We start from the raw sequence: 26,275 nt of genomic DNA, 5'->3' as shown, positions 1-26,275 counted from the left end.
AACGTTCTCTCTCATTTTTAGAAGTCATATTTTTCTAACTCCATCAATATACATGCTTGTATATATATATATATATATATATATATTCTTTTCCAATCATTACTATTGCCAGTAAAAGTTGTGTGTCTTGCAATCACATTTTCGTCTATCTTAATTCCATGGCAAAATATTCCTCCAGTCTTGGGAATGAGCAAGAAGAGAGAGAGGAAGAAATTTTTTTTTTTTTTTTGAAAGATGAGGGAAAGATAACGACGTTAAAAACATAGAGTATGGTGAATTTTTCTTAATTCAAAAGGGTGTCATTTTTAAACTTTAATGATTATTTCTTAATTCAAAAGGGTGTCATTTTTTAACTTTTGATAAAAAAAATAAAAAATTCAAAACCGTGGAATTTTCAAATTTTCTTTAAATTAGTTGACATGATTTATTACCAACTTTAGATAAATTTTAAATGAATAGAATAACTTAGAGAATATTTAACTTAGAGAATCCAAGTCTATATTTACATAGTGTCATGACAATGTACTTATAGTTTTTTTTTTTTTAAATAATAATTAAGTAGCAAACAATTTAATTGTGAGAGAAGAATTACATACATAAATGATATGATAGTAGAATAATAAATGAGATTATATTTAATGCGAAGATAATAAAAAATTTCGACAATTAATTGTACCTCATATTTGACGGTGTAGAAAGAACATGTAATAGAAGTAGAATCTACAAAAGGAATATTTACTCAAATCCCGGCAGATTCGGACTTTTCAGACGTGATTTGAAATCGCCGTCATATTTAAATCCAGTTTATAATCCGATGACTCCAACCAACATAAATTCAGTTTCCAAATCCAAATACCATCAAATTCATTATTCTAAACACCGTATAGGGATATTTTTTTACTTTTATTCTACCCTGGTGACACGGGTCTTGCGCGCGGTGTTTCTTCTGCTATAAATTGAAATTCAAACCAACACTCCTTATACAAAATTACATAGCCTACAAAGATGACTTGGAAATCTCTATCCCTTTTCCTTTCTCTGCTGGTTACCTTCCTTTTGTTAGATGCCTCCGCCGTGTGCGGCCAAGGCGGTTGGCAGCCGATTAAGAATGACCCACACGTTCAAGACATTGGCGGTTGGGTGTCGATTAAGACTGACGAACTAGTTCAAGACATGGCTAAGTTCGCCGTGACTGAACACAACAATCAGGCCAAATCGAACTTGAAGTTTGAGAGACTGGCTGAGGCTAGGGCCCAATCATTAGACTTAGGTACGAATTACTGGTTTGTTATCGTGGTCCAAGACGCTCCCTTCCATGTGGAGACCTATGAGGCCGTTGTTTGGGTTAACCGGACGCAGTCTTTGCAGCTCGTCTCCTTCAAACGTCCTAAAATGTGAGAATGGTGGATGAAGGGTTGCAATATCAAATTCGTTATTTATATTTTCGGCCACTTTTGAAAATAATATTAAATAAAAAGACTACATTTTATATGTGGTAAATTGTTCGCAATTTTGTCAATTTGTTTATTTGGTCTTTTCTTGTTCCAACACTGGTAACACAATTTTCACTTTCATATGTTTTTTTTATATAAGTATTTTTTGCTTCCGTATACTCCCTTAGTCCTTATTAGTAGTTCATTTTTTTATTTTTACATGTCCCAAATTAGTTGTCCTCTTTAAAAAGTCAAAGCATTTTTTCTTTATATTTCTATCATTGTCCTTTATTTTTTAAAAAAATTTCAAACTTTGTAATTATATATATTTAAATTAAAAAGGACAATTTGGTAATTTTAAAAGGGAACAATGCATTAGTTATATATCTCCTTAAAAAATTATAAAACCAAAGATGAACAACTAATAAATGACGTAAGTAGTATAATCTTTCTTACCTAGCATTTGATTCAGACCTGTTTGAGAAAACCATTGCCAAGAAGCAATAAGTTTGTCTTTTAAAAAACTTGCTATTATTAAGATAGATTTAGAGTGGCATTAAATTCTAGTGTTTCATTTAAATTTAAATTTTTTAAATTCAGTCCTCAATTATGTCTGAACCTTATTTGATTCACATGCAATCTTCTTCATGTATTGTTAAAGAACCTCACTAAATAATGATACACGTCTAAAAATATGTAGCTTACAATCCCAAACAAAAGCTTAAATACACCATATTTTAATTGGAGTGGACCACCAAATAAAGATCTTTGATTAGAGTGAACCACCAAATAACAGATCTTTGACTGTTTAATACTTATCACGTTAAGGTCCTTACTAACTTGTTGCCACTTGTACATCCTAATCTGACAACCAAGCATCCTCGTCTCACTAATGGGAAAAAAATTATCTCTCACAACATTAAGCGAGTATCTAATGGTAGTAATTAACCCATCTTTTTAACATAGTTTTGTCATCTCAAATCTATGTCACCCACCTTTCGCTCTAGTTGGCAAATTCTTCCTTCTAAACCAAATTTACCATATTGAGTTTATACAAGTTCTTTTATAAACTCCTTGGTAATCATCCTATCCCAACCCAATGTAGTGAATAATCAAGCATATTAACATAAAGATGCAAAAATCAACTAAAGAGAATTGTGAGATAAAATTAAAACAAACATAAACATCATTTCTTTCTAAGAAGTTAAGAAAAAGTCCTGAGACTGTATAAGTAACAATGCAACTTCAATGAGATTACTCCAGTGCAATGCAGCATCCTGAACATACGTATCTATATTGAATACAGCACGCCGGAAACTCAATTGTGAGGCATGTAACCTGATTTACCTTGACCATGACTCAATTGCTTTGAATTGATGACCCTAATGAATGGATATCTTTGGCATTGATCTCTAAGACACCAATGTGACCCTCAATGAGGTCACGGAACCCAAAAGAAAACAAATGCGGAAGTGTCGTTTCAAAAACGGACAAAAAAGAACCTAGGGGCAAAATGGTCATTTTGCTTTGTCATCTCAAGTCTATGTCACCCACCTTTCCAACATAACTTTGTCATCCCAAGCCAAAAATTTACTCATTATATTTAGGAAAAATTAGAATTACTGTAATTTTAAAACCCGTTGAGGATAATTAACAAATCCTCAAGAAATGAATAATAACACCAATACTAAGAAAATCATCTATTAAAAGTTCAATTCTAACAAAAATCACTCATGCCCAAGGCCGGCCCTGATCAAGGCGACCAAGGCAGTCGCCTAGGGCCTCCAAATTGGAGTGCCTCGAATTTTGGCCCATCTCAGACTACAAGTGGACAACAAAATGCTGAAATGGACCTCAAATTTAAAATAGATAAGACCTAAAGATCTAAAAATAAATGGGACAACTACAAGCCTAATTAAGGCCCACACACAGTTAATACAATGAATATAACAAAGATCCCTTGTGTTGAGTGATGATGGAATTGATCATTTTCCACTTATTTTAAGTATACATTGTTTTGTATATTGAATTTCATTATTTTAAATGTTGAATAGTAAAAGGTACCATTTTAATTGTAAAATTTTATCACAGTAGTTAAATTTCATAGCGAAGTGATCCTTGAAAAAATGTGTATGGGACCATTTCGACATGGTAATTCCAGGAGAAAATGATTATGAACATTATTACAAGTAACAAAACGGGGACTAAAACACTAAAAGCATTGGATCAAACTGCCATGGACAGGTTGAATGCCTCCACATTTATACAAGTGAGTTTTGGAAGTGGTAGATGCACATATATTTAAGTTTAAATTCATAAACTCTTGTTGCTACATTTCATACTTGGTGTGTTGTTGAGGATACCAAAACGACCCGGGCTTGGAGTGATCCACATCGCATAAGATGGGTCGGATGTGGATAAACGGGATCAAGCCAGTTCGCGCCGTATGGGCCCAGGTCCATTGGGCCCAGGTCCATAAAGCCATTTCAGAAGCCCATGATGAAATGAGAGGAATCGAGTCCAGCCAAAGGAGAATAGGATAGGATCAGCTTAGTGGGGGTTGTAACTGTCTATAAATAGAAGGGATTGAGAGGGAAAAGGTGTTGAGAAATCATTGGGAGTGTAAAGTTTCTCTCTCTACAATTAGGGAAAAATTCTTTGTACTTTCAATTGGCGCCGTCTGTGGGAAGAACAAGAAGGATTGATTGATATCATTCTAGATCGGATCGATTTAACGCATTCTGTGAGGAAGACGACTACTCTGCGAAAGCTGAACCAACATTGATGATGATACGATCTGTCTTGACGAGTCAAGGCTCCGGTTGATTTCGGAAAATTGGCGTCCGATCCAAGCAGATCAGATCCGTGCTTGATCCGACGAACTGTGCAATTGCGATCTGTTATGATTACTGAATCCGGCCAGTAGCGGACTGAATTCAGCAAGTGTAGGTTCAGATCTGGTGTACGCGCGTTAGCGAAGCTCCGATTTGGTCAAGAAGTCTGCAGTTGATGACTTTGTTCCGATCTGGAATGATGATCGGAGAGGCGAACTCTAATCCTTTGGAGAACGGCCAGCAGACAAAGCTCGACGAGCTGATGAACATGATCGATGCTTTGAGGAAAGAAAATGCAGAGCTACGAGCTGGAATGGAGCATCGTGAGGCTCTTGTAATTCCAAGGCCACCTCCTGAAGGAGAGGGAGCTTTACCGTCCGCAGCTGATCGTCAAAGTGATCCAGAAGACGTCAATCGTGGTGGTCTACGTCGTGATGAAGATATAATCGGTAATCTGCCTCCGAATGCCGGCAGAGTAGAAGATCGGGAAGGATCTGTTCGTCTGGAACCGCATCACAAACAGATTATGAGGGAGAAAGCACCAGCGTATGAACATCGGGTTGCGTCACCATGGCGGAGTGAATTTGCGGAGGATAGGTCGTTCAATTCGCCATACCGACCTTCATCAGCGATGGTTGATTACAATAGCTCAGAAAGGAGATCTGTCGATCGAGGATTTATGTCACGATTTTCAAGAGAAAACGAAGCATTGCGTTCCTCAGCAAGGACGGTCGCATCGCCGTTCACTGATGAAATTCTGAACGCACCGAATCCGAAGAAGTTTTCCATGCCGATCTTCATTCTGTTCGACGGAACAACTGATCCGGTCAATCACATATACCATATTCAGTTAAAAATGGCTTTGAATACTAAAAATGATCCTTTGATGTGCAAGTGTTTCCCTATAAGCCTGGCTGGACCAGCTCTCAATTGGTTCAAGAATCTGGCTCAAGGCTCAATCGCCAGTTTCCAGGACTTATGCGATAAGTTCATAAGCCAGTATTATGGGAATAAGCGTCCGGCTAAGGATGTATCGAGCCTTTTTACAATGAAGCAGCATGAGGATGAGCGGCTCCAAGCTTTTCTCACCTGGTTCAACCTCGTTAAGAGCATGGTAATGGAGTGCCACTCGTCCACAGCAGTCCAAGCATTTAAACTCGCAATGAACCGGGGGACGCCGTTCCACACCAGTTTGATGGTTAATACGCCAAAGACAATGGACGAGCTGAACGAGAGAGCTGACGGTTTTGTTCGCCTTGAGGAGGAAGAAGCAGCTAATTCAAGGAAGACGTCAATTATTTCGACGGAGGAGAAGTCCAAAGCCAAGATCCGGCAAAAACAAGCTCAACCACAACGTCACTGTAATACCCCTAATTTTAAAAAGGATATTCCTAGTATTTAATAGTATTTAATTTATTATTTAAGTGTATTTTATTTGATTATGTGTCATTATTTTTTTTTATTAGGTGCTTAATTGTTTTCTTTTGTGGTGATTTAATTTATTTAAATGATATTTATTTTTAGTTATTTGATTGGAATTACTTGTTAGTGTTTTAATTATTTAATTGGCATTAATGGTTTAAGTGTAATTGGTTTAGTTATTTGATTGGAATTACTTGTTAGTGTTTTAATTATTTAATTGGCATTAATGGTTTAAGTGTAATTGGTTTAATTATTCTATGTGTGTCTTATTTTATGTGTGTCTTATTTTGTTTAATTGGGTTTACTAATTATTATTTTGTTCAATTAGATTATTTGTTAAATATTTAATGGTGAATAGGGTAATTAGGTAAATACATCTAATTAGGGTTTTAATTACAGTATAAATTAGGGTTTTATATTATAGCCGTCGTAGGTTTCTACGTTAATTGGATGGGCCGGTTAGGATTGTGAGTTGGAATTAAATGAACCTAGGGTTGAGGAAAACTCTAGAAGTATAAGGTAGACGTCTGTGTAGGGTTTTTTTAAACAAAGCACACGTTTTGTGGAAGTGGAGAAGGAAAAACGCAGTTTTTCACATTCTGCCAAGGTTTGATCAAAGCTCCGATCCTGCTTCGTCCGTAGTCCGATCGAGCTGAATTTTGGAGGAGAGGTTCATGACTCAGTGACGCAAAATCTGAACGGTGGAGATCAGAGTTTGACCTCGGGAACAGTGATTCGTACTCGTGAACAGTAACTGGGTCGCGCAGGTTTTTTTCCATTCTGCCCAAATTTCATCAAACATCCGATCCCACTTCGTCCGTGGTCCGATCGAGCTGAAATTTTGAGGATAGGTTCATGACTCAGTGTAGCACAATCTGAATGGTGGAGATCAGATTTTGAGTTCGGGAATAGTGTTTCGTACCCATGAACAGTAACCGGGTTTTGGAACTCCCCGGGATTTTTTAAGAAGACGACGTTGAAACTTTGAACAAAAGTTTCTGAGGCAAGATTCTATCCTTACTCGTTCCCTTAGGCTTCATACTCTTTGCACTCTTAAATGATTCCAGGATTAATGAAGATTAAACCAAACTAAAATGATATCTGTTTTGCTATGAAACTGGTAGTTACAGTAGTGTTGTATGCTCGTTCAACCTAGACTAAGCATGTTTGTGGATGCATTGTGGTTCTGTGGTTCACGTTTTTTCTTACCACTGCTAGTATAAATTATTAGAAGGATGGGTCTAGATGATAGCTATCTTAACTTCTGTAATAGCAACTGTTAGAACTTAAATACTAGGAGGATTTGAGTTTAACACTAGATCGGTTTTGTGGAACACTATAATTTGAGCATGTTTACATACATACTGTGAATATTGTTTTGATGCTTACATTATCACAATTAGTATCAACTGTGGAGGTTAGGATTTTGTGATACATACCCTACATATCTGTATGTCATTTGTAAGGTGTTAAATGGAAGTTTTAATTAATTCTGTCTTTATATCAGACTAAAGGGAACAACTTAAATTGGGCATGTATATGTTGTTGTTGTGACCCTGTTTATCAATGCTTATTTTATCACTGCTAATATTGAATGTTGGATGTTGGAATTTAGTTGATATATACTTGATTTATTGGTATTATTGACTACTGGAGGATTGGAAAGTAGGCACCGGTATGGGACGGTGGCATACTAAGGATGGGTTTGGTTTTTAAAACAATACCATTACCCACCTACTTGGAATAAGGATGGGATTAACTAAAAGTTAAGTCCCGTGGATTTGTATTGTCATGGCAACTACTTGTTGAGCGGCAATACCAGGGATTTTAGATGGATTTTATATATGTACTGTTATGGTGCCTCGGTATGAGCTTGAGCCTCAAGACCGATGGCTAAGGAGCGTATATGCATCGGGATGTGTAGCTGGCTACGATGGTTGGAGGTGTACCCTGTTTAGGTATAGGTACATATGCCCACTTCGTGTGCGTTTTAGCATGTTACCTCTATTCAGGTTGAGACCGGCCTGTAGTCCAGTGAGAGTCCTTTAGTGTAACTATATATATATTTACGGACTATCAGCTATTGTTGAATTGTTTATGATGGACATGCGTATCGGGCCTCTGTTTGGATTGTAGTAGTATAGAACTTGCGCGTGGGCCAGACCCACTTCTATTTTTTTCAGGTACACGACAGTTCCAGGCTTAGACGTGTTCGTGCTGAGCAGAGGTCTCTATTCACTCTTCCGACGATGTAGGGCTCTCTCTATAGTTTTATTTCTGGACGTTTATTACAGTTGTTACATCTTCCGTTTGGATGTTTAATAGGGGTCCACTAGAGATGGATTCCCAAGTTGTAAACTGATGGAGTTTTGGAGTTTGGGTTTGATGGATTTTAATAATTATAATATTTTGCGGATTCTATTTTTAGTTCCTTCCAGCTTTAATTTCATTTCTTAATTTATTTTATATTCCGTGTTCATTATAAAATATTAATTGTTTGATATTCCCTCGGGTTTGGGCCTGGGCCTGATCAACCCGTGTCTCGGATCCGAGGGGTATCACAGTCACCCCTCATGGAAGGCGGAAAAGAGGCCCAGGGAGGAGGAATCAGTCACTCCACTCAGAGTCGCTTTAGCAAGGCTATACCAGGAGAACAAAGATAAGTTTCGTCCTCCTCTGCCAATCAGGCAACCTCTTGAACAGAGAGATCAGACTAAACATTGTGCTTTCCATAGTGATTTTGGGCACCAGACTAACGAATGCAGGAACCTAAGGAGGCAGGTAGAGATGCTGATCGCAAAGGGGGAGTTTGCAAGCTATGTCTAGCGTCCGGCGCAAGAGCATAATCGCCCGGCTGAGCAAATTAAGCGAAACCAGAGGCCAAACCAACACAACTCCCAACCCGTCAGGATTATAAACGCAATTCATGGCCGACCTGAGCAAACGACGGAGTCAGAGGAGTTGCTCAGGACAAGGTTACGCCAGGCCCAAATGAAAAGAATAATTGGCAGTGTGCATGCTTTACACCACCAGAACGCGTCCACATCGATAAAGTTTGATAAAACAGACCTGCTACGCGTTCAGATTCCTCATGAAGATCCACTAGTCGTCAGTCTGACGATTGCAGAATGCCTGGTTCGGAGAGTCCTGATTGATCCAGGAAGTAGTGCGAATGTCATGCCCTGGGTGACGTTCGACCGACTGGAGATCGCACCCGAAAAGCTCAAACCCATAGGGAATCCGCTGCTCAGATTTGATGGGAAGCGAGTGGAACCCATTGGAATAGTAGAATTGACAGTACAAGCCGCTGAGCGAGTTCTGACTGAAAGTTTCGTGGTAGTGAAAATTTATCCATCATACAACCTCTTGATGGGCAGAGAATGGATTCACAGAATTCAGGGCGTTCCGTTAACCTTACATCAAGTGATGCGATGTTTAGGTCCGGATGGGACCAAGGTGATAGATATACATGGGGACCAGGTTGCGGCTAAAGAGTGTTATTCGGTAACTTTAAAATCTGCTGGAAAAGGAAAAAATCACATCCGTTCTGCCATTCCAAAATAGCAATTACAGAACCCTCCTCCCAGCAAGGATGGGGGGGAGGAGCCGCCAGTTCTGACCACAGAACCCCTTCATGAAGCAAAGATTGATCGTGGAAAACCAGACCGAACAACAAGGGTGGGCACCAAACTCACTGATGAAGAGAGACTAGAGTTGACTAATTTCCTGATTCAGAATGCGGATGTATTCGCATGGAGCCATTCAGATATGCCAGGGATAGATCCTGCTGTATCCTGCCATTCCCTCAATGTGGATCCGAATGCAAAGCCAGTAAAGCAGAAGCAGAGAAGATTTGATCCAGAACGAAACCAGATTATAGCTGAGGAGGTTGATCGGCTGCTTGAAGCCGGATTCATCAGAGAAGTTCAGTACCCGACCTGGCTCTCTAACGTTGTTGTGGTGCAGAAGAAGAATGAAAAATGGAGAGTGTGTATCGACTTCACCAACCTAAACAAAGCCTGCCCAAAGGATAGTTTCCCATTGCCCAGGATTGATCAAATGGTAGATGCCACCACAGGATATGAGCGGTTAACTTTCCTGGATGCTTATTCCGGTTATAACCAAATTCTTATGGATCCAGTTGATGAAAAGAAGACTTCATTTATTACTGAACGAGGGACTTATTGCTATAAAGTCATGCCATTCAGATTGAAAAACGCTGGAGCCACTTATCAAAGGCAAATCAGCAAGATTTTTAAGGACCAGATGGGCAGCACTGTCGAGGCTTATATTGATGATATGGTGGTCAAGAGTAAGAAGAAGAGCGATCATTTAGCGCACCTGTAAGATGTGTTCAATGTGTTGCGCCAGTATGGGATGAAGCTTAATCCGGCCAAGTGCTCATTCGGTGTAAGCTCCGGTCAATTCCTGGGACATGTGGTCAATCATAGAGGAATTGAGGTCAGCCTAGCATAGGCAGAAGCCTTGATCAGGAATGCAGAGCCGAAGACAATTAAAGAGGTGCAGGCACTCACAGGCAGGATAGCCGCACTTAGCCGATTTATTTCCAAGCTTTCGGACCGCTGTAAACCTTTCTTTGATACAATACGAGGGCATGGAAGGCAAACCTAGGGGGATGAACAACGGCTGGCACTAACCAGTCTAAAGGAGTACATGTGTAATCCCCTGGTTCTGTCTGCTCCAGAACCGAATGAGAGACTTTTTCTATATCTTGGGGTGTCCAGCATAGCAACCAGTGCCGTTCTGATCCGTTGCAAAGAAGGCAAGCAGTTCCCGGTGTTTTATGTTAGCAAGACAATGTCTGAACCAGAGAGAAGATACTCTAGGGCTGAACGAATGATCTTGTCGCTGGTCAACGCGAAAAGGAAGCTTAGACACTATTTTGAATCTCACCCAATCGTCGTTTTAACAACTTTCCCTTTGAGAATGATCCTGCACAAACCGGACCTATCGGGGAGAATGACCAAGTGGGCCATTGAATTGAGTTCATTTGATATCACATACGAGGCAAGGACAGCAATCAAAGGTCAAGCGGTGGCGGATTTCCTACTTGACTGTGATGATGAAGATACGATAGAGGATTGTAATTGTTCTTGGTAGAAGCTTTTCGTGGATGGCTCCTCGAATCAAATGGGGGCCGGGATTGGAATTCAATTGCAAACACTAGAAGGAACTACACTGAGCCAAGCAATAAGACTAGAGTTCAGCGCGACCAACAATGAGGTAGAATACGAGGCGCTGATAGCCGGGTTGAAGTTGGCTAAGGAATTGAAGATCAAGAATCTGATGGCTTATAGTGACTCGCAACTAGTCATTCAACAAGTCAATGGGGACTATGGAGCCAAGGATGAGACTATGGAAGTATACCGTACTGCGGTTCTGCGTAAGGCGAAAGCCTTTAATCAGATCAGGTTTATCCAGTTGCCGAGAGAGTATAACGAAGATGCCATTCGCTTGGCTTGTAGCGCATCTAGTTCTGGAGATACTTTAGCTAGGGTCATCCCGGTCGACATACTGATCCAACCTTCCATTTTTGAGGAACTGCCTGATCCGAGCACTCAACATGTTAATGTCATACCATATGAGCCAAGCTGGATTGATCCAGTCATGGACTACATACGCAGTGATACTCTCCCCGAGAGTAAGGACGAGGCAAGACGAATCAGGTCCAGCGCAGCAAAGTATGCCATTGTGCGCGGTCAGTTATATAGACGCTCCTTCTCGGGTCCATATTTGAAGTGTGCTACCCCTACAAAAGCTAGACAGATTATACGAACCATTCACGAGGGAGTATGCGGAAATCACTCCGGAGGAAGATCTTTAGCACACAAAGCAATGACACAGGGGTACTTCTGGCCAAACATGGCACGAGATGCAGAAGAATTCTCTAGAAGATGCGATAAATGCCAGAGGTTCGGGCCATTGATACATCAACCACCTGAAGACCTGCACGTAATGGCCACACCATGGCCTTTCGCGCAGTGAAGGATGGACGTGGTTGGCCCTTTGCCGACTGCAAGATCGCAGAATAAGTACGTTCTGCTAGCTACTGATTACTTCACCAAATGGGTAGAAGCGGAGCCATACCCTAGTGTCACCCAAACTCAAGTAAGACGCTTCATCTGGAATAATATTATCTGCCGTTTTGGCATACCAAGGTCAATCGTGATGGACAATGGAACCGACCTCGATAGCAAGCAAGTGAGAGAGCTGCTAGAGGAATATGGAATCAATCAAAAGTTAGCAGCAGTCAGTCATCCTCAGGCTAATGGTCAAGCCGAAATCACAAATAGGACAATATTTGCTTGTATCAAGAAGAAGCTGGAGAATGAAAAAGGCAAATGGTTGGATGAGCTACCGAACGTCTTGTAGGCTTACAGAACAACCCCAAGATGGCCAACTGGAGAGAGCCCATTCGCTATGGCCTATGGCACCGAGGCGGTGATACTAGTCGAGCATTTGTTCCAACTGTAAGGAGCCTGGCATGGGATCAAGAGCAGAATGATAGAATGCTGAGGTTCAATCTTGATTTATTGGAAAAAAAAAAAGGGATGCGGCTGCAGTGAGGCTCTCCTCTTATCAACAGACTCTCGTGAATAGCCATAACAAGAAGGTGAGGCACAGGGGTTTCGCTCCTGGCGATCTGAAAAGGAAGGTGGGAATAGTCAAAAAGATGTTCTCCCCATGGGAAGGTCCGTACAGAATAGCAGAGGTCATTGGGAAGGGGGCGTACGTCCTAGAAACTATGACAGGAAGGGTAGTCAATAAGCCATGGAATGCTATGTCTCTGAAAAGGTACTACCAGTAAAAGTAGAGTTTAATTCCAAGCATATTGTACGTTCTGAATTGCATGCTTGAAAATGTACGAAATTTCCATGCTTTATAAAAAGCCTCTTCTTTGTTAAAAATCTACACCCTTCCCATTCAGCAAGTTAGTGGCAGCTGACACTTAAAGCCGAACGCCAAACACTTGCTCAGAAAATGAAAAAGCCAAGTGGCAAGAGGCGTTCAGGCCGAGCGCTAGGTTTTCAGCAAGTTAGTGGCAGCTGGCACTTAAAGCCGAACGCCAAACACTTGCTCAGAAAATGAAAAAGCCAAGTGGCAAGAGGCGTTCAGGCCGAGCGCTAGGTTTTCAGCAAGTTAGTGGCAGCTGGCACTTAAAGCCGAACGCCAAACACTTGCTCAGAAAATGAAAAAGCCAAGTGGCAAGAGGCGTTCAGGCCGAGCGTCAGGTTTTCAGCAAGTTAGTGGCAGCTGGCACTTAAAGCCGAACGCCAAACACTTGCTCAGAAAATGAAAAAGCCAAGTGGCAAGAGGCGTTCAAGCCGAGAGCCACGTTTTCAGCAAGTTTGTGGCAGCTGGCACTTAAAGCCGAACGCCAAACACTTGCTCAGAAAATGAAAAACCAAGTGGCAAGAGGCGTTCAGGTCGAGCGCCAGGTTTTCAGCAAGTTAGTGGCAGCTGGCACTTAAAGCCGAACGCCAAACACTTGTAAAAAAAAAAACAACACTGTAAAGCTGAAAATAGAAAACTCAATGGAGGAAAGTGATACTGAACAAAGATTAATATCATTCATAGCCAAAAAGGCCCCAAGGTATATAGTACTATACATACAGATTCAAAAATAAAATAAAATAAAATAAAATAAATACTATTGGCTCTCAATTCTGATCTTCTCCAGACTGTGGCTTGTCGCCACCATCTCCCTCTGGACCATCGAGATCTCCATCTGCCCTATCATCCTTAGAAGGGGAGTCGAGATGAATCACCCACTCAGCAGGCATAGGTCTTTCGGCAGTGACGGAGGAAGATGGCGCGATGGTAGAAAGGGGAACAATGTTCAGAGGGTGAAAGGGTGAGATAATTCCTGAAGATGTGACCTCTATGCATTCAATAAAAATGTTCTCGGCTGGGTCGCATGGTGGGTCTTGATAGTTGTTTGGGGGGTGGATGTCCAGAGAAGCGTCCAGTTCATCAGGACCAGCACAAGAGCTTGATTCACCTTCGGGGGGAGAACGGTCAACAAAACCGTCTCTATACCCTTCAGCATACCGGATGGCACTGGTCCTGGTAAAGCGAGCAAGGAGAGCCCTCATTCCCCCTTCGACTCTGCTGACCATGTTCATCAGGGAAGACCGTTCATTCAGAAGTTTTTCTTTGGAATTCGAATATGATAACCGTTCAGCAATGAATAAACGCTGAAGGTCCCCCTTTTCGGTTTGAGAGAGTCCCTTTCTGTCAGAGCTACACTCTTCTCGGTTTTTAAGACATCAACCTCATCATGAAGAGAGTCCCGTTCGGTCTTAAAGGAATCCCGTTCAGCTCTGAGGGAATCCCTCTCGTTGGCCAGACCGTCTTTCTCTGCCCTTAGGTCAGCAACTTCCTTTTCAGAGTCCCTAAGCTTTGACTCCAGCTCAGCAACTCTAGCCTCAAGAAGAGTCTCTGCTTCAACAGACCTTTTAATGCCCACAGAGAGACTTAAGTTTTTTATTCAGTGTTTCAACTATTTTCTGAAAGGTGAACATCCCGAACAGAGTCTGCATGAAGAAAACGAAATTCAGATCAGACTAAGTACAAAGGAAATATAACTGAAAAGGAACACACTTCAGTAGAAGAAGGGTCACCTCCATAGCAGCGGCCGGAAACCGTTGGAACATCTCACCAAAGGACAGTTTGTTCTGGATTTCAAGGTCTTTGGAGGTCTAGAGGCCCTTGTAGAAAGCAAACGAGGTTAGGGGGTCTTTGTATATTGAGTCAATGGGGCAAATGGTTGATCCATCTTCACGGCTGAGCAAAGGTCGCCATGGAAGAACGGATGGAATTGAACCAGAGGTTCTGGCCGACTCACCTTCAGGAATAAAGAACCTGGCAGGGGGCGATGGTTCAGTAACCCTGAAGGAAGCCGTCCTTATCCTTCGGGTCGGGGGGATGTCACTCTGATCATGACCGCCCTCAGGCATTGGCCTTTTTCCCAAACTCTTCTCCAACAGAGCAGCATTAGCTGGCCCCCCATTGTCCTCAGAATTTCCAGCATCCTGAGTGCTCTCTGAAGAAGTGTCGGACAAAATGTTTGATGGCATAATGACGGGGGCAGCAGGACGGACTTCAGCAGCATGGCCCGCGACAGGGTTCTCAACATGGGTGAGTTCTAAAGGCGCATCAGCAGAACGGGTTGAGACTTGAGTTGCAGCTGGGGCAACCACAACTTGCTCTGGGGCAGAGACAACAGGAAGAGAGGATGTGGAAGCAGGTGTAGGTGATGGAATAACGGCAGGAGCGTTAGAAGGGGTGGGAGCAAGACGCCTCCTCCTGCTGAACGATGGGATCTGAATATTCTCCATTGTAGACCCTAAAAGAGAGATGTCAGAAAGATTATCAGATGTAAGCAAATCAGTAGCTGAAGGAACATCGTTCAGCACGTTTTCTTGCAAGGTATCTAGCCTAGCCCTGCAGACGCTATAAACTAGTTCATCATGGGGAATTTCAAGGCATCTACAAAGAAAAGTGCAAAAGTGGGGAAGACAACTTTCACAGTGGCATTCAGAAGGATGTTTTTTCAGCTTCTTGTAGCCAGAGACAGAACAAGTTCCAAAGGAAGAGGGGATAGGGAAGGAACGGCCGAGCGGAGTCCGCCAATTCCCACCAACCACAATTAAATTCCGCCTCCAACCTTTTTCAAATGAGCTTTTATCAGTGTAGATTGACCGTTTGTCAATAGGAAAGAAGTGATAGTACAAGTCGTTTTGTGAGATCTTGTTAATCCGATAGCAGAGGAGAAGGTCAATAATGTCAAGATTGAGACTCCTGTCACGATTCAAGAGCAGGAGAACTGAAATGACCCTAAGAAAGTTTGGGTTAACTTGCAGGGGGCAGAGCCCCAATTTGTAGAAAATGTAGCAAAAGAATGGGTGTACGGGGAACCTAATGACGTTCAGGTGAATGGCAGAAAACAAAACTTCCCTAGGAAGAAAACCCTCACCGGATCTCTCGTCTAAGTTCGTTGGGTAGATTCTAAGAGAAACGTCGCGAGGGATACAGTTCTTGGATCGAATGGTGTTCAAGTTAGGGGAAGCCATGAAAAGGGAAAGAGTCCTAGGCAATAAAGGCGCCTTTAAGAAGAGGATGTTTAAAAAAGAAAAGAGAAACTAACCTCGAAGGTTTGAGATGAACTCAGCAACGGCACAGTAGCTAAAAATCGAAAAGGAAGGACTCGCCGGAAGAACTTGCCGGAGAAAGTAAAAAGGATCGCCGGAATGTGCAGGAAAGCAACAGGGAGTAAAAGCAAAAGGGTAAGAGAGAGGACGAAGGAGAGAAAGATCAGAATTTATAAAGAGGAGAAGTAAAAGCGACATGGAACTCTAAAGGTCAAGGCAAAAAGTGGCGCTGTAGATCTTGAAACCTGGGTTCTTGTACCAACCGTTCGATTCCTCGAGTTATTGCTCCAAGCCGTCAGACCAAGATCGTGTCCTTTCAATAATCTCATCCTCATTAATGAGGAAAGAGATTATTGGGGGCAAATGATGATACCAAAACGACCCGGGTTTGGAGTGATCCACATCGCATAAGATGGGTCGGATGTGGATAAACGGGATGAAGCTAGTTCGCGCCATATGGGCCCAGGTCCATAAAGCCATTTCAGAAGCCCATGATGAAATGAGAGGAATCGAGTCCAGCCAAAGGAGAATAGGATAGGATCAGCTCAGTGGGGGTTATAACTGTCTATAAATAGAAGGGATTGATAGGGAAAAGGTGTTGAGAAATTATTGGGAGTGTAAAGTTTCTCTCTCTACAATTAGGGAAAAATTCTTTGTACTTTCAGTTGTTGATGACCTTGAATTGGTGTCAGGACTAAGAGGCTGCCATAAGCACCTTGGACTTGTGGCAAGTTTGAAAGAAAGAAAAAAATTAACAAATATAAAATATAGTAATAATGAAACAAAAAATCAAAACAAAATGAGTTTTGAAGGGTACCAAGACAAGCATGGTAAAAATTAGACCAGGCTTGTTTAAAACATGTTTAAGGTGGATAATCTTCTCGAGCTCAAATCTTTAGTAGCGCCTTTGGTAATGTAGTTGTTGCGTTTTTCAACGTCACTACAACTCGTTTTCAACACGTCTCATCTACATTTCCATACAGTTGAAAATAGTTTCAACACAGTTATATCTATTTTTAACATACTATTTTGTGTTTTTACTCAAATTTGTGTGTGTGTGTTAAACTGTAGAAAAAACTTGTTAAAAACAAGTGAAATGATGTTGAAAAATGAGTACCAGAAGCACTACAATAGAGGATCCAAGTTCAATCTTCTCAGTATCTTACAACCGTAACAACCCTACTGGAATATGGTATCGCATCACAAGTTTTTTTTACTTGTTTTTAAAGTATGAGGAACAACATTAGATTAACCCTTAACAAATCAAGAATTGCCAAAACTAACAGATGTGGTTCGCAACTGAAACTAGGCCAAATCAAGTCTCCGGTGGCGCAATAGAAGCTCCATTAGAGTTTGTTTTGGTGCTCTGTTTAGGCCAAATTTTAGGACATGAGCCAATTCGGAAAAGCCTCAAAATTAGGTCACTCATCAGCTACTCTCTCTGCTTTTCTCTCTCTTCGTTCCTTCCACAATATTGGGGCTAAATTTACAAACCCTAGCTTTCTCTACTCGATCAATTGGTTTCACAATGCTTCCAGGCTTTGAAGTTGGTATGTCATTCAGCATGTATCGTTGGCGTCAATTTTATCTTCGATTCAAGGGTTTAAGCTTCACAAAGGTTTCAAAAACTTTCTCAGGTAAAGATCTCACAAAGGTTTCAAAAACTTTCTCAGGTAAAGATCTATTGCTAACCCTATTAATTTTTCTTTTGCATGTTATGTATTTATTTGAAAATTCGCCTAGCGCCTCTCAAAAATTTGGAAGGACCTCGCATTTGAAAGTTCGCCTAGAACCTCTCAAAATTTTTGGAATCTCAAGATCGGCCCTGTTCATGGCTATTATTAATTGATTACGTTCTACTCATAGCTCTGAGTCAAAATTTCATTCCACGGAAATGAGACATAAGATTATGATTTTGTTTCTAGGTTTAATTTGTCCTTGTTAGAGGGTTGTGCACAAAGTTTTATTTTATGCAGTTCACTGTGTTTTCTTATACTGAAATTTGTTTTAACTTAAAAATAAAATAAAAACTGTATACAATAAAATCCAAACAAACATAGGTCACAACAAATAAACATAATAGGAGATAATCATCACACTTTCAATCATTTGAAGATAATATGCAAATATATATATATATGCACACACACCCCTTTTATACATATGCTAAGTATTGTATAATTAGAAAATTTCACAAACCCTGATTCTATGTTCAAAATTCACAAACCCTGATTCTATGTTCAAACTAAGACGTCATTGGTCCATTTGAAGGTGAAATTGTGAGAAGGGTAATTTAGGAAATAAATCACAACGATCATTTCTGTACAATTAAGTTTTAAGTTTAGTCACTATTCATCTTTTCTTTACTCTATGGTAATTTTACATCAATTTTATTTATGGCTGGTCAATAAAATCTATTTTTTCCTATATAATATTAGAATAATAATATTCTATCCGATCAAATAGGCCTAGTCCTAGTCCGAATTTTACGTATAATTGCTATATAATTACCTACATCGTTAATATTTATTTGCACGCTAAAGATACCAAAAATAAATAAATAAATAAAAATGGAAAGAAGCTGAAGAGGCTTTAACGATCCCTCTTTGATTTCTCCAAAGTGGTATCTTCGTTTTCATTTTTTCTCTTTCCGACTCACTATTCTCTTTTCCACTTTGCAAAATTGAAGGGAAAATAAAGAATTGAGACGTCTCTATTGGTTCATAAAATCAAAGGGGAAAGATATATATTGGTAAATACTATGTATAATGGAAATAGAATTAATGAATGATTCGGGAATGTTAACAATTATATCCTCTGATAAATGTGAGTTGTGTTAATCTATGTGATTCTATTTCAACATTACTTTTTGCTTATATATGATCTGCTAAAAGAGTAGTGCATATATGATACAATATACTGTAGCCAAAATATATATTGAAAAAAAAAAAAAAAAAAACATGAATACATACTTCCAATCTTATTAGGATTTATTTTTTTTCTCTTCAAGCAAACATATACGTTTATATGTATTTTTCCCTTTTATTTTATGAACCAATAAAGATTTCTTAATCCTTTGTTTTCTCTTCAACTTTGCAAAGTGGAAAAGAAAATCGTGAGTCAGAAAGAGAAAGAATAAAAACGAAAATATCACTGTGGAGAAATCAAAGAGGGATCGTCAAAACCTCTTCAACTTTTTTCCATTTTTATTTTTTTAATTTATTTTTAATATCTTTAGCGTGCAAAGAAATATTAACGATTTAGGTACTTATGTGGCAATTACACGTAAGATTCGGACTAAAAATAGGCCTATTTGATGAGTATCATTACTCATCTTATTATATACTATATGGAAGGTGTATGTATAAATTGAAAACTTAATAAATTCGAATTTAACTCAACTGTTAAATCAGTTTTTTTATCCCTTCACTAGACCAATTCAGTGAGAGGGTAATTGTAGGATATTTTTTCCCTCAACCATATAATCTAAATTCACAAGGATCATTTAATAATTCCTTAGGTCACTAACCAAAAATACTTTATATTTAAATGGCATGAAATGTGAAACATAATATAACCCATAAATGAAATTATGTTAGAAACTGTTTTAAAAACCCTTTTATATTAATTAATATTTTTTGACTAATAAATTTATATTATAAATAATATTAATTAAGAAAATAAAAAAAAAACTCAAAATAATTAGGTAATTAAAAGAGCTTTAAAAAAAAGGGCATTGTAGGGTTGAAAAAAATTCAAAAGATGGAGGCTATTTAAATTTTTTATATTCTCTTATATATTAAAAAAAACGCTTAATGAAAACACTTTAATAAACTTTTAATGAAAGGATAACCTTATTACTTTCATTTTGTTTACAAAAAAATGTATTTAAATTCTCAATAGTGTGAAAATGATTCATAACTTAAGTAACATAATTCTTTTCAATAGGTGTCGCTCTCATGTTTCGAACATATTTTCGCTTTCACGTCTCGTGCGCGCCTTCTCACTGTTTATGACTTTATTCTTCTGCTCTCATTATCGTTCTCAAATTCTCTCTTGCTCTTATTCCCGCTTTATATGATTTAGTTGGTAACTATTGAAAAATCCAAAAGAAAAATTCAAAAAATGCAAACTATTTATTTTTTTATTAAATATTTAAAATATTAATTGGTAAAATATATAAACATCCCTAAATTCGAAGGGGAAAGATGTACTTACTATTATTTTATTTGTCGATTTAGACCATTTTATTAGCTACTCACTAGATCCACACTTCACTCACCTTTTATAGAGCCCATGCTTGGAGACAATATTAAATATTTAAAACTTTAATGAATAAAATATATAAATATCAAACAATATTATAGAAGTAGTTGTAACTGTTCGGAATTTTCAAAACGAAAATTCAGTGCAAGTTATTTAAACTCTTAATATTATGAAAATGTTACATAACTTTTGAAATTTTTCAAAAGGAAAATTCTAAAGAAAGAAGATATTTAAATTCTTCTATTAAATACTTAAAATGTTATTTGATTAAAAAAAAAAATCAACCAATATTATAAAAGTGGTTTGCAACATTTGAAAAAATTCAAAACGTGTAAGCTATATAAATTCTCATTATTGCCCATAAAATAAATATAAGAAATAACAAATTTTATAAAAACATTTTTATGACTTTATTTTGTATTTAAAACAATGTTAGAAATAATAAAAATAATATTGCACTTTTAAAAGAAGTCCATATATAGATATATATTTAAATATTAAAAAGTAAACAATAATAAATATCAGCTTTACTTGGTTATGAAGTCCACCTAATAAATATGATTGTACACTACATTTATTTCATGCAAGAGTACATGTACAATAAATAGATCCATATTAATTATTTATTTATTTATTGTCAAATATAGATGTCTCGTATTTAAAAATTATTTATTTTTGTATTTAGAAAAAGTATAGAAATAAAAAAAAAATCCTTACACTTTTAAAAACAGTATAAATATATATAAATATCAATATAGATATATTATAAGATAGAATAATAAAATGTGATTTTATTAAACTTGCTTACCAAAAAAAATGTAATTTTATTTATTGCCAAGACAACAAAAAAATTTCAAAGTAGATGCATCCAACAATTAAAAGTTGTTCCAATGTGGAACCCAATCTTACAACCAAACACTATTGGCCTCACTTATGATCTGACATGTCACTTGTCTGCAGCATACATCTAAAAACACCTTCCAAATCCAACATTTCTATAACTAATTAAAAATACCAAATGGATAAATTAATAAATTATAATGAAAAAAATCATCTGTTCAATCTAATAATTTCTCATTTTTTCTTATTTATTGAAATACTATCATGACAGAGTGTTTATAATTTAAAAAATTAAGAAATTAATGATCAAATAAATAATTTTTACTTGATGGTCCACTTTAATAAAAATCATTGGATTCTAATAATTTCCATAAATATTTCTTTCAAATTTATCTTCTTTTATATATTAAAATATTAGTAGTAATGATTTTTAAAAACTTAAAAATTAAGAAATTAACAATCCAATATTAGAAGTAATGTTTTATTCGGTGAGAAAGTTGAAACATAAAAGTTATGTTATGAAGGGCCACCTAATAAATATGATTATTTTCAAGACGCATAACAAAATAACAGAGCCCAATAAATGCTTATTGTTACATGTTCATGCAGCAAATGTAATGAAATAGGAAGGGTATTTTCATAATTTTACTACACCCGAGTGGACAGGTCTCCGCGTGCTACTCTGCTATAAATTCAAACCAACCCTCCCTCTCTTTTCACGAATCACCGGCCTATACAAAATCAAATACCTTCCAAAGATGGCTTTGAAATCTGTATCCCTTTTCCTTTCTCTCTTGCTTACCTTCCTTTTATCAAATGTCTCCGCCGTGTCAGGCCGGGTGGCGCAGGTCGATGTCTGGCATATTAAGGACCCAAAATTCTCGGCCGGTCCTTGGCAGCCGATTAAGGACCCAAAATCCTCACAAGTGCAAGAGATTGGAGCGTTCGCGGTCACTGAACACAACAAACAGACCAAAGAGGACTTGAAGTTCGAGAGCGTTGATTCGGGCGAGACCGAAGTAGTTGACGGTATAAATTACCGGCTGATTCTCTCGGCCAATGACGGTGACGCTTCCAACGAGTATGAGGCAGTTGTTTGGGATAAGCCTTGGGCGCATTTTAGGAACCTAACGTCCTTCAAACTTATTTGAAAGGCTAAAATGTGAGAATGCCGGTGGGTTAAGAGTTGCAATATTAAATCTGTTACTGATGTTCTCTGCCTACTTGAAATTAATAATATTATTATTATAAAAAGAGTATTGTTTTCTTCTCTTTTTTCTGTTTATACTAGGTTTTAAATATGTGATTTAACTTTAAAATTTTCTTTTGGGAATTGGGATTTATCCCGATTAATCCATAAGACACCTTGAACTAACCTTTAAATTGGCTTCAAATGATCTTAAGATAAAATAGGTGTCCTATGGGATTTAGGTCTTTTATTTCATTTCTAATATTATTATCAGAGTAGAAAACCACTATCAATAATAACTTCTTCTTTTTTCCCCTTTTTCAAATCAACCTTAATTTAAAATGATTACATATTTTAATTTTTAAAAATTGAAATTTGTGATGGGATAAAATTTTATAATATTATTCTTATTGGTACATACATATTGAGGAAAATACAACCCAAAGAATAAGAAATAGTCAACCAAAATAAGTACTGATGAAAATTGACATGAATGAGGGAAAAAATAGAGAAAACGAAGAAACAAGTTAATGGTAAAAAGAGAAGCAAGAAAAAATATTATTAAGAAATTAAATTTTATTCAACAATTGTTTAATTTTTTCAGCAATTCCATTTTTTTTAAATAAAAAATTAATTAGTAATTGATTACTCTGATTCCACTTTGAAAAAGTATGTCATTATTGTCTTCAAGAAAGATTAAAATTAGAAATTATACTATTTTAAATTTTCAAATCCAATTATGAATCATCACATTCTATGTTATTTCTGTATATATAGTTAAAGAACCTCATTATATATATATATATATATACATATATATATATAGTAATGAGCTTTTATATTTATATTTAAATATAAATGTATTTTAAGGAATATATATTTATATATTTAGTTAGGTAAATAAACACACACAAAAATAATAATAATAATAACAATTAATAATGCTTATCGTTACTGGTTCACGGAGCAAATATAATGAAATAGGAAGGCTATTTACATAATTTACTTCGACACGAGTGACAGGTCTCCGCGTGCTACTACTGCTATAAATAGTCAAACTAAGCATCTCTCACTCTTCACGAATCCCCATCTCTCTCTACTCTATATACCCTTCCAACATGACTTTAAAATCTCTACCCCTTTTCCTTTCTCTCTTCGTTACCTTCCTGTTGTTAGATGTCTCCGCCGTTTACGGCCGGGTTGGGGTGGTCGGCGGTTGGGAGCCGATTAAGGATCCAAAAGCCCCTGAAGTGCAAGAGATCGGAGAGTTCGCGGTGACCCAACACAACAAACAGGCCAAAACCGACTTGAAATTCGAGAGCGTGGATTCGGGCGAGACCCAAGTAGTGTCGGGTATGAATTACCGGCTGGTTCTGTCGGCCAAAGACGGCGCCGGTTCGAACAAGTATGAGGCAGTTATTTGGGATAAGCCTTGGGCCCATTTCAGGAACCTCACGTCCTTCAAACGTATCTGATCCAAGGGCTAAATTGTGAGACTGGTGATGGATGAAGAAGCTTTTAATGTCAAATCTGTGTTATTAATTATGTCTGCCTATTTGAAACTAATATAATAATATTATGAAAAGAGTTTCGTTTGATATGTGATTATTGATTAATGTCAATGTGTTTCTTTAGTTTATATGTTTATGATAGATCTTTAATCTTGATGATTAGCTCCTAAGATATCATAGTTGCCCTTTGAATTTAGGCATTTTATTTCACTCGTAATATCAATTATCGAGTAGGAAATCTCTTGACGATAAATCATAAACTCTTTTTTTGCTTGAATCAATCATAATTTAAAAAGATAACATCTCATTTGTCACCTAGTGAGAGTACAGTTGGATTGTGTTTATGGTGGTCCACTTAATGAGGGTGCAAGCTGTTATTCATTAAAGAAAAGTACTTTTCTTTTAATTTTGTAAATTTAGAGTGACATTAAATTCGGTTTACATCGGTTTTAAATTTAGAGTGACATTAAAATTTTCTGTTTAATTTAAATTTTAAATTTTCAGATTCAGTCCTTAATCTTATGTGTACGGTTGCAAATGAACCGAGTCACGCTTAGTGTTAGGTTGTTTGGGTTCGGGTTCAATGGTTTATAGTTTGGCTTTGTTCGTAATGAGCTCAAAAAATTGAACTCAAATTCATTATGGTGTTAAAAAGTTCGGGCTTGGCTCGGGTACATTTAAGAAAATAAATTGAATTTTTAGTCAAATTTTGTTTGGGCTCGTTTTCGAACTTGCCAACTCGTTTAGTAAATTATTGTATATTTATCTTATAATTTCAAAAATTAAAAATAAATGTAAATGAGCCCTGTAACGAGCCTACGTTTAACGAACATAAATGACCTTAGGTTGTTCGATTTCGAGCTCGTTTGTTTATAGTTTGGCTCAAGCTCGTGATGAGCTCAAAAAATTAAACTCGGGCTCGTCATGGTGTTAAAAAGTTCGAGGACGGCTCATTTAAGAAAACAAATTGAATTCATAGTCAAAATTTCTTTAGGCTCGTTTTCGAGCTCACCAGTTCGTTTAGTAAATTATTATATATTTATTTTATAATTTCAAAAATTAAAGAATTTCATTAAAAATAAAAAAAAAAATGTAAATGAGCCCTATAACGAGCCTACATTTAACGAACATAAATGAACTTACACGAGCTCATGTTTATGAACATAAATAAACCTATACGAGCCTAGAAATTAAGTTCAAGCTTGACTAATTTGTTTAATGAAAACGAACCCGAACCGAGTTCTTAACGAGTCAAGCCCGAACTATTCATGAATAACTCGAGTCATTTGCAGCCCTACTTTTGTGTGACCGTATTTGATTCACATTCTATCATTTTTGTATTGTTAAAGAACCTTGTAGGTGCAAGAAACTGTACTAAGAACTTTGTTACTTAGACAAAAGCGTTCAGAGCTCAAAAATTCATGGTACAAAATGTATTTTCCTCTCCATTTTTCTTGTCTTTCTACTTCTTTATATAGAAGGCTTGTGGGCGGTTGTAATTGGGCTGCTGCTGGTTATTGCTCGTAGATTAACATTAATTTTATGGGGACTTGCATTTTGCCGGTATGCTGATTTGGTTTTACCGCCAATGTTCCATTCTTTTACTGGGATGGACCATGCCCCATGTCAAGTTACTTATTCAGGTGTATCGTCAAGTTACTTATTCAGGTGTATCGTCAAGTTACTTATTCAGGTGTATGTTTTTATTGGCGGGGATTTTTTTTCTCCACAAACCTAATTATAAATGTTAACAAGACGTCAAATATGTACATATTTGACGTCTTGTTGACATACATATTTGACGTCTTGTTGACATATTAGTTCAAGTTCAGCGGACTTCATATTTGATGTCTTATTGACATATTGGTCCAGGTTCAGCGGACTTGTGATATTTAGAAATAAAGATATTATGTTATATGTGTGTAATTTGGAGTAATTCTACTTCTAACTAGCTTCAATGGAATTCAATATGAGGCGACCAACAGATAAGAAATAAAACGCCGATCTTATAGAATTCAGATAATGGGGACCTAATAAATCAAGCATTATACGACAATAATACACCAAAATTGAGTGGCCCATACTTCTTCATAATTGGACTCCACATTCATTCATATGCCCATTTCTTATATGAACTAACAGAGTAATGGTACACATTCATATATATTTGTATAAACGAAAGCAATCAAGATTAGTTTCCATTATTTAGATTATGATAGACAAACATTAAATTATAACTTGTAATTGTGTGTGTGTGTGTGTGTGTGTGTGTGGGGGGGGGGGGGGGGGGGGGGGTGGGGAATCCAAATAATCTTAATAGTAGTAATGTACAAAGCATATATTGATAATAAATAATCTATGCAGAAAAGAACATTGGACTAGCCCACGTCACCGAGTTCTAGAAGTGTATTGGACTAGCCCAAACACAAAGCTGGACTCAATTTGAAAAAAAAAAATTATTTATTTGAGAAGCCCAAGACCAGGACTAGAACTGGCCGAGCTGAGCGGGTGGCCCACATGTGTGTCAGATGGTGCAAGCCCAACCTTCACTGGTATAAGAGTATTTACTATGGATCCAATTTCTCATTCATCCATAAACGAATTT

At 37.6% G+C, this 26,275-nt stretch overlaps 4 protein-coding genes across 4 annotated transcripts; all 4 read left to right on the top strand.

Moving 5' to 3' along the window:
• The first annotated feature begins 1,005 nt into the window (after positions 1 to 1,005).
• Positions 1,006 to 1,398, top strand: LOC132278804 (cysteine proteinase inhibitor 1-like). Its single transcript, XM_059780704.1, has one exon. The coding sequence runs from the start codon at positions 1,006 to 1,008 to the stop codon at positions 1,396 to 1,398; it is 393 nt and encodes a 130-aa protein (XP_059636687.1).
• A 9,442-nt stretch (positions 1,399 to 10,840) lies between these two features.
• On the top strand, positions 10,841 to 12,082 carry LOC132278798 (uncharacterized). The gene is made up of 2 exons (XM_059780689.1): positions 10,841 to 11,556; positions 11,698 to 12,082. The coding sequence occupies exons 1-2, from the start codon at positions 10,841 to 10,843 to the stop codon at positions 12,080 to 12,082; spliced, it is 1,101 nt and encodes a 366-aa protein (XP_059636672.1).
• Positions 12,083 to 21,728: 9,646 nt separating this feature from the next.
• On the top strand, positions 21,729 to 22,121 carry LOC132278788 (cysteine proteinase inhibitor 1-like). The gene has a single exon (XM_059780677.1). It carries the CDS (start codon positions 21,729 to 21,731, stop codon positions 22,119 to 22,121), a length of 393 nt encoding a protein of 130 aa, XP_059636660.1.
• Positions 22,122 to 23,231: 1,110 nt separating this feature from the next.
• Positions 23,232 to 23,798, top strand: LOC132310400 (cysteine proteinase inhibitor 1-like). Its single transcript, XM_059808602.1, has one exon. The coding sequence runs from the start codon at positions 23,278 to 23,280 to the stop codon at positions 23,632 to 23,634; it is 357 nt and encodes a 118-aa protein (XP_059664585.1). The 5' UTR covers positions 23,232 to 23,277; the 3' UTR covers positions 23,635 to 23,798.
• Positions 23,799 to 26,275: the final 2,477 nt, after the last annotated feature.

Source organism: Cornus florida, unplaced genomic scaffold (genome assembly GCF_030987335.1).
Source record: "Cornus florida cultivar Cherokee Brave unplaced genomic scaffold, ASM3098733v1 CherokeeBrave_3.0.0_Hap2_Chr01, whole genome shotgun sequence".
In the NCBI taxonomy this organism is placed as follows: Eukaryota; Viridiplantae; Streptophyta; class Magnoliopsida; order Cornales; family Cornaceae; genus Cornus; species Cornus florida.
This window is presented reverse-complemented; position numbering and strand designations above follow the sequence as displayed.

Bases quoted from the DNA above. Each gene is read 5' to 3' on its own strand.
- LOC132278804 (XM_059780704.1), top strand. From the start codon at position 1,006: ATGACTTGGAAATCTCTATCCCTTTTCCTTTCTCTGCTGGTTACCTTC.
- LOC132278798 (XM_059780689.1), top strand. From the start codon at position 10,841: ATGGGGGCCGGGATTGGAATTCAATTGCAAACACTAGAAGGAACTACA. The intron at 11,557-11,697 runs GTACTTCTGGCC...CGCGCAGTGAAG, and splicing joins CACAAAGCAATGACACAGGG to GATGGACGTGGTTGGCCCTT.
- LOC132278788 (XM_059780677.1), top strand. From the start codon at position 21,729: ATGGCTTTGAAATCTGTATCCCTTTTCCTTTCTCTCTTGCTTACCTTC.
- LOC132310400 (XM_059808602.1), top strand. From the start codon at position 23,278: ATGACTTTAAAATCTCTACCCCTTTTCCTTTCTCTCTTCGTTACCTTC.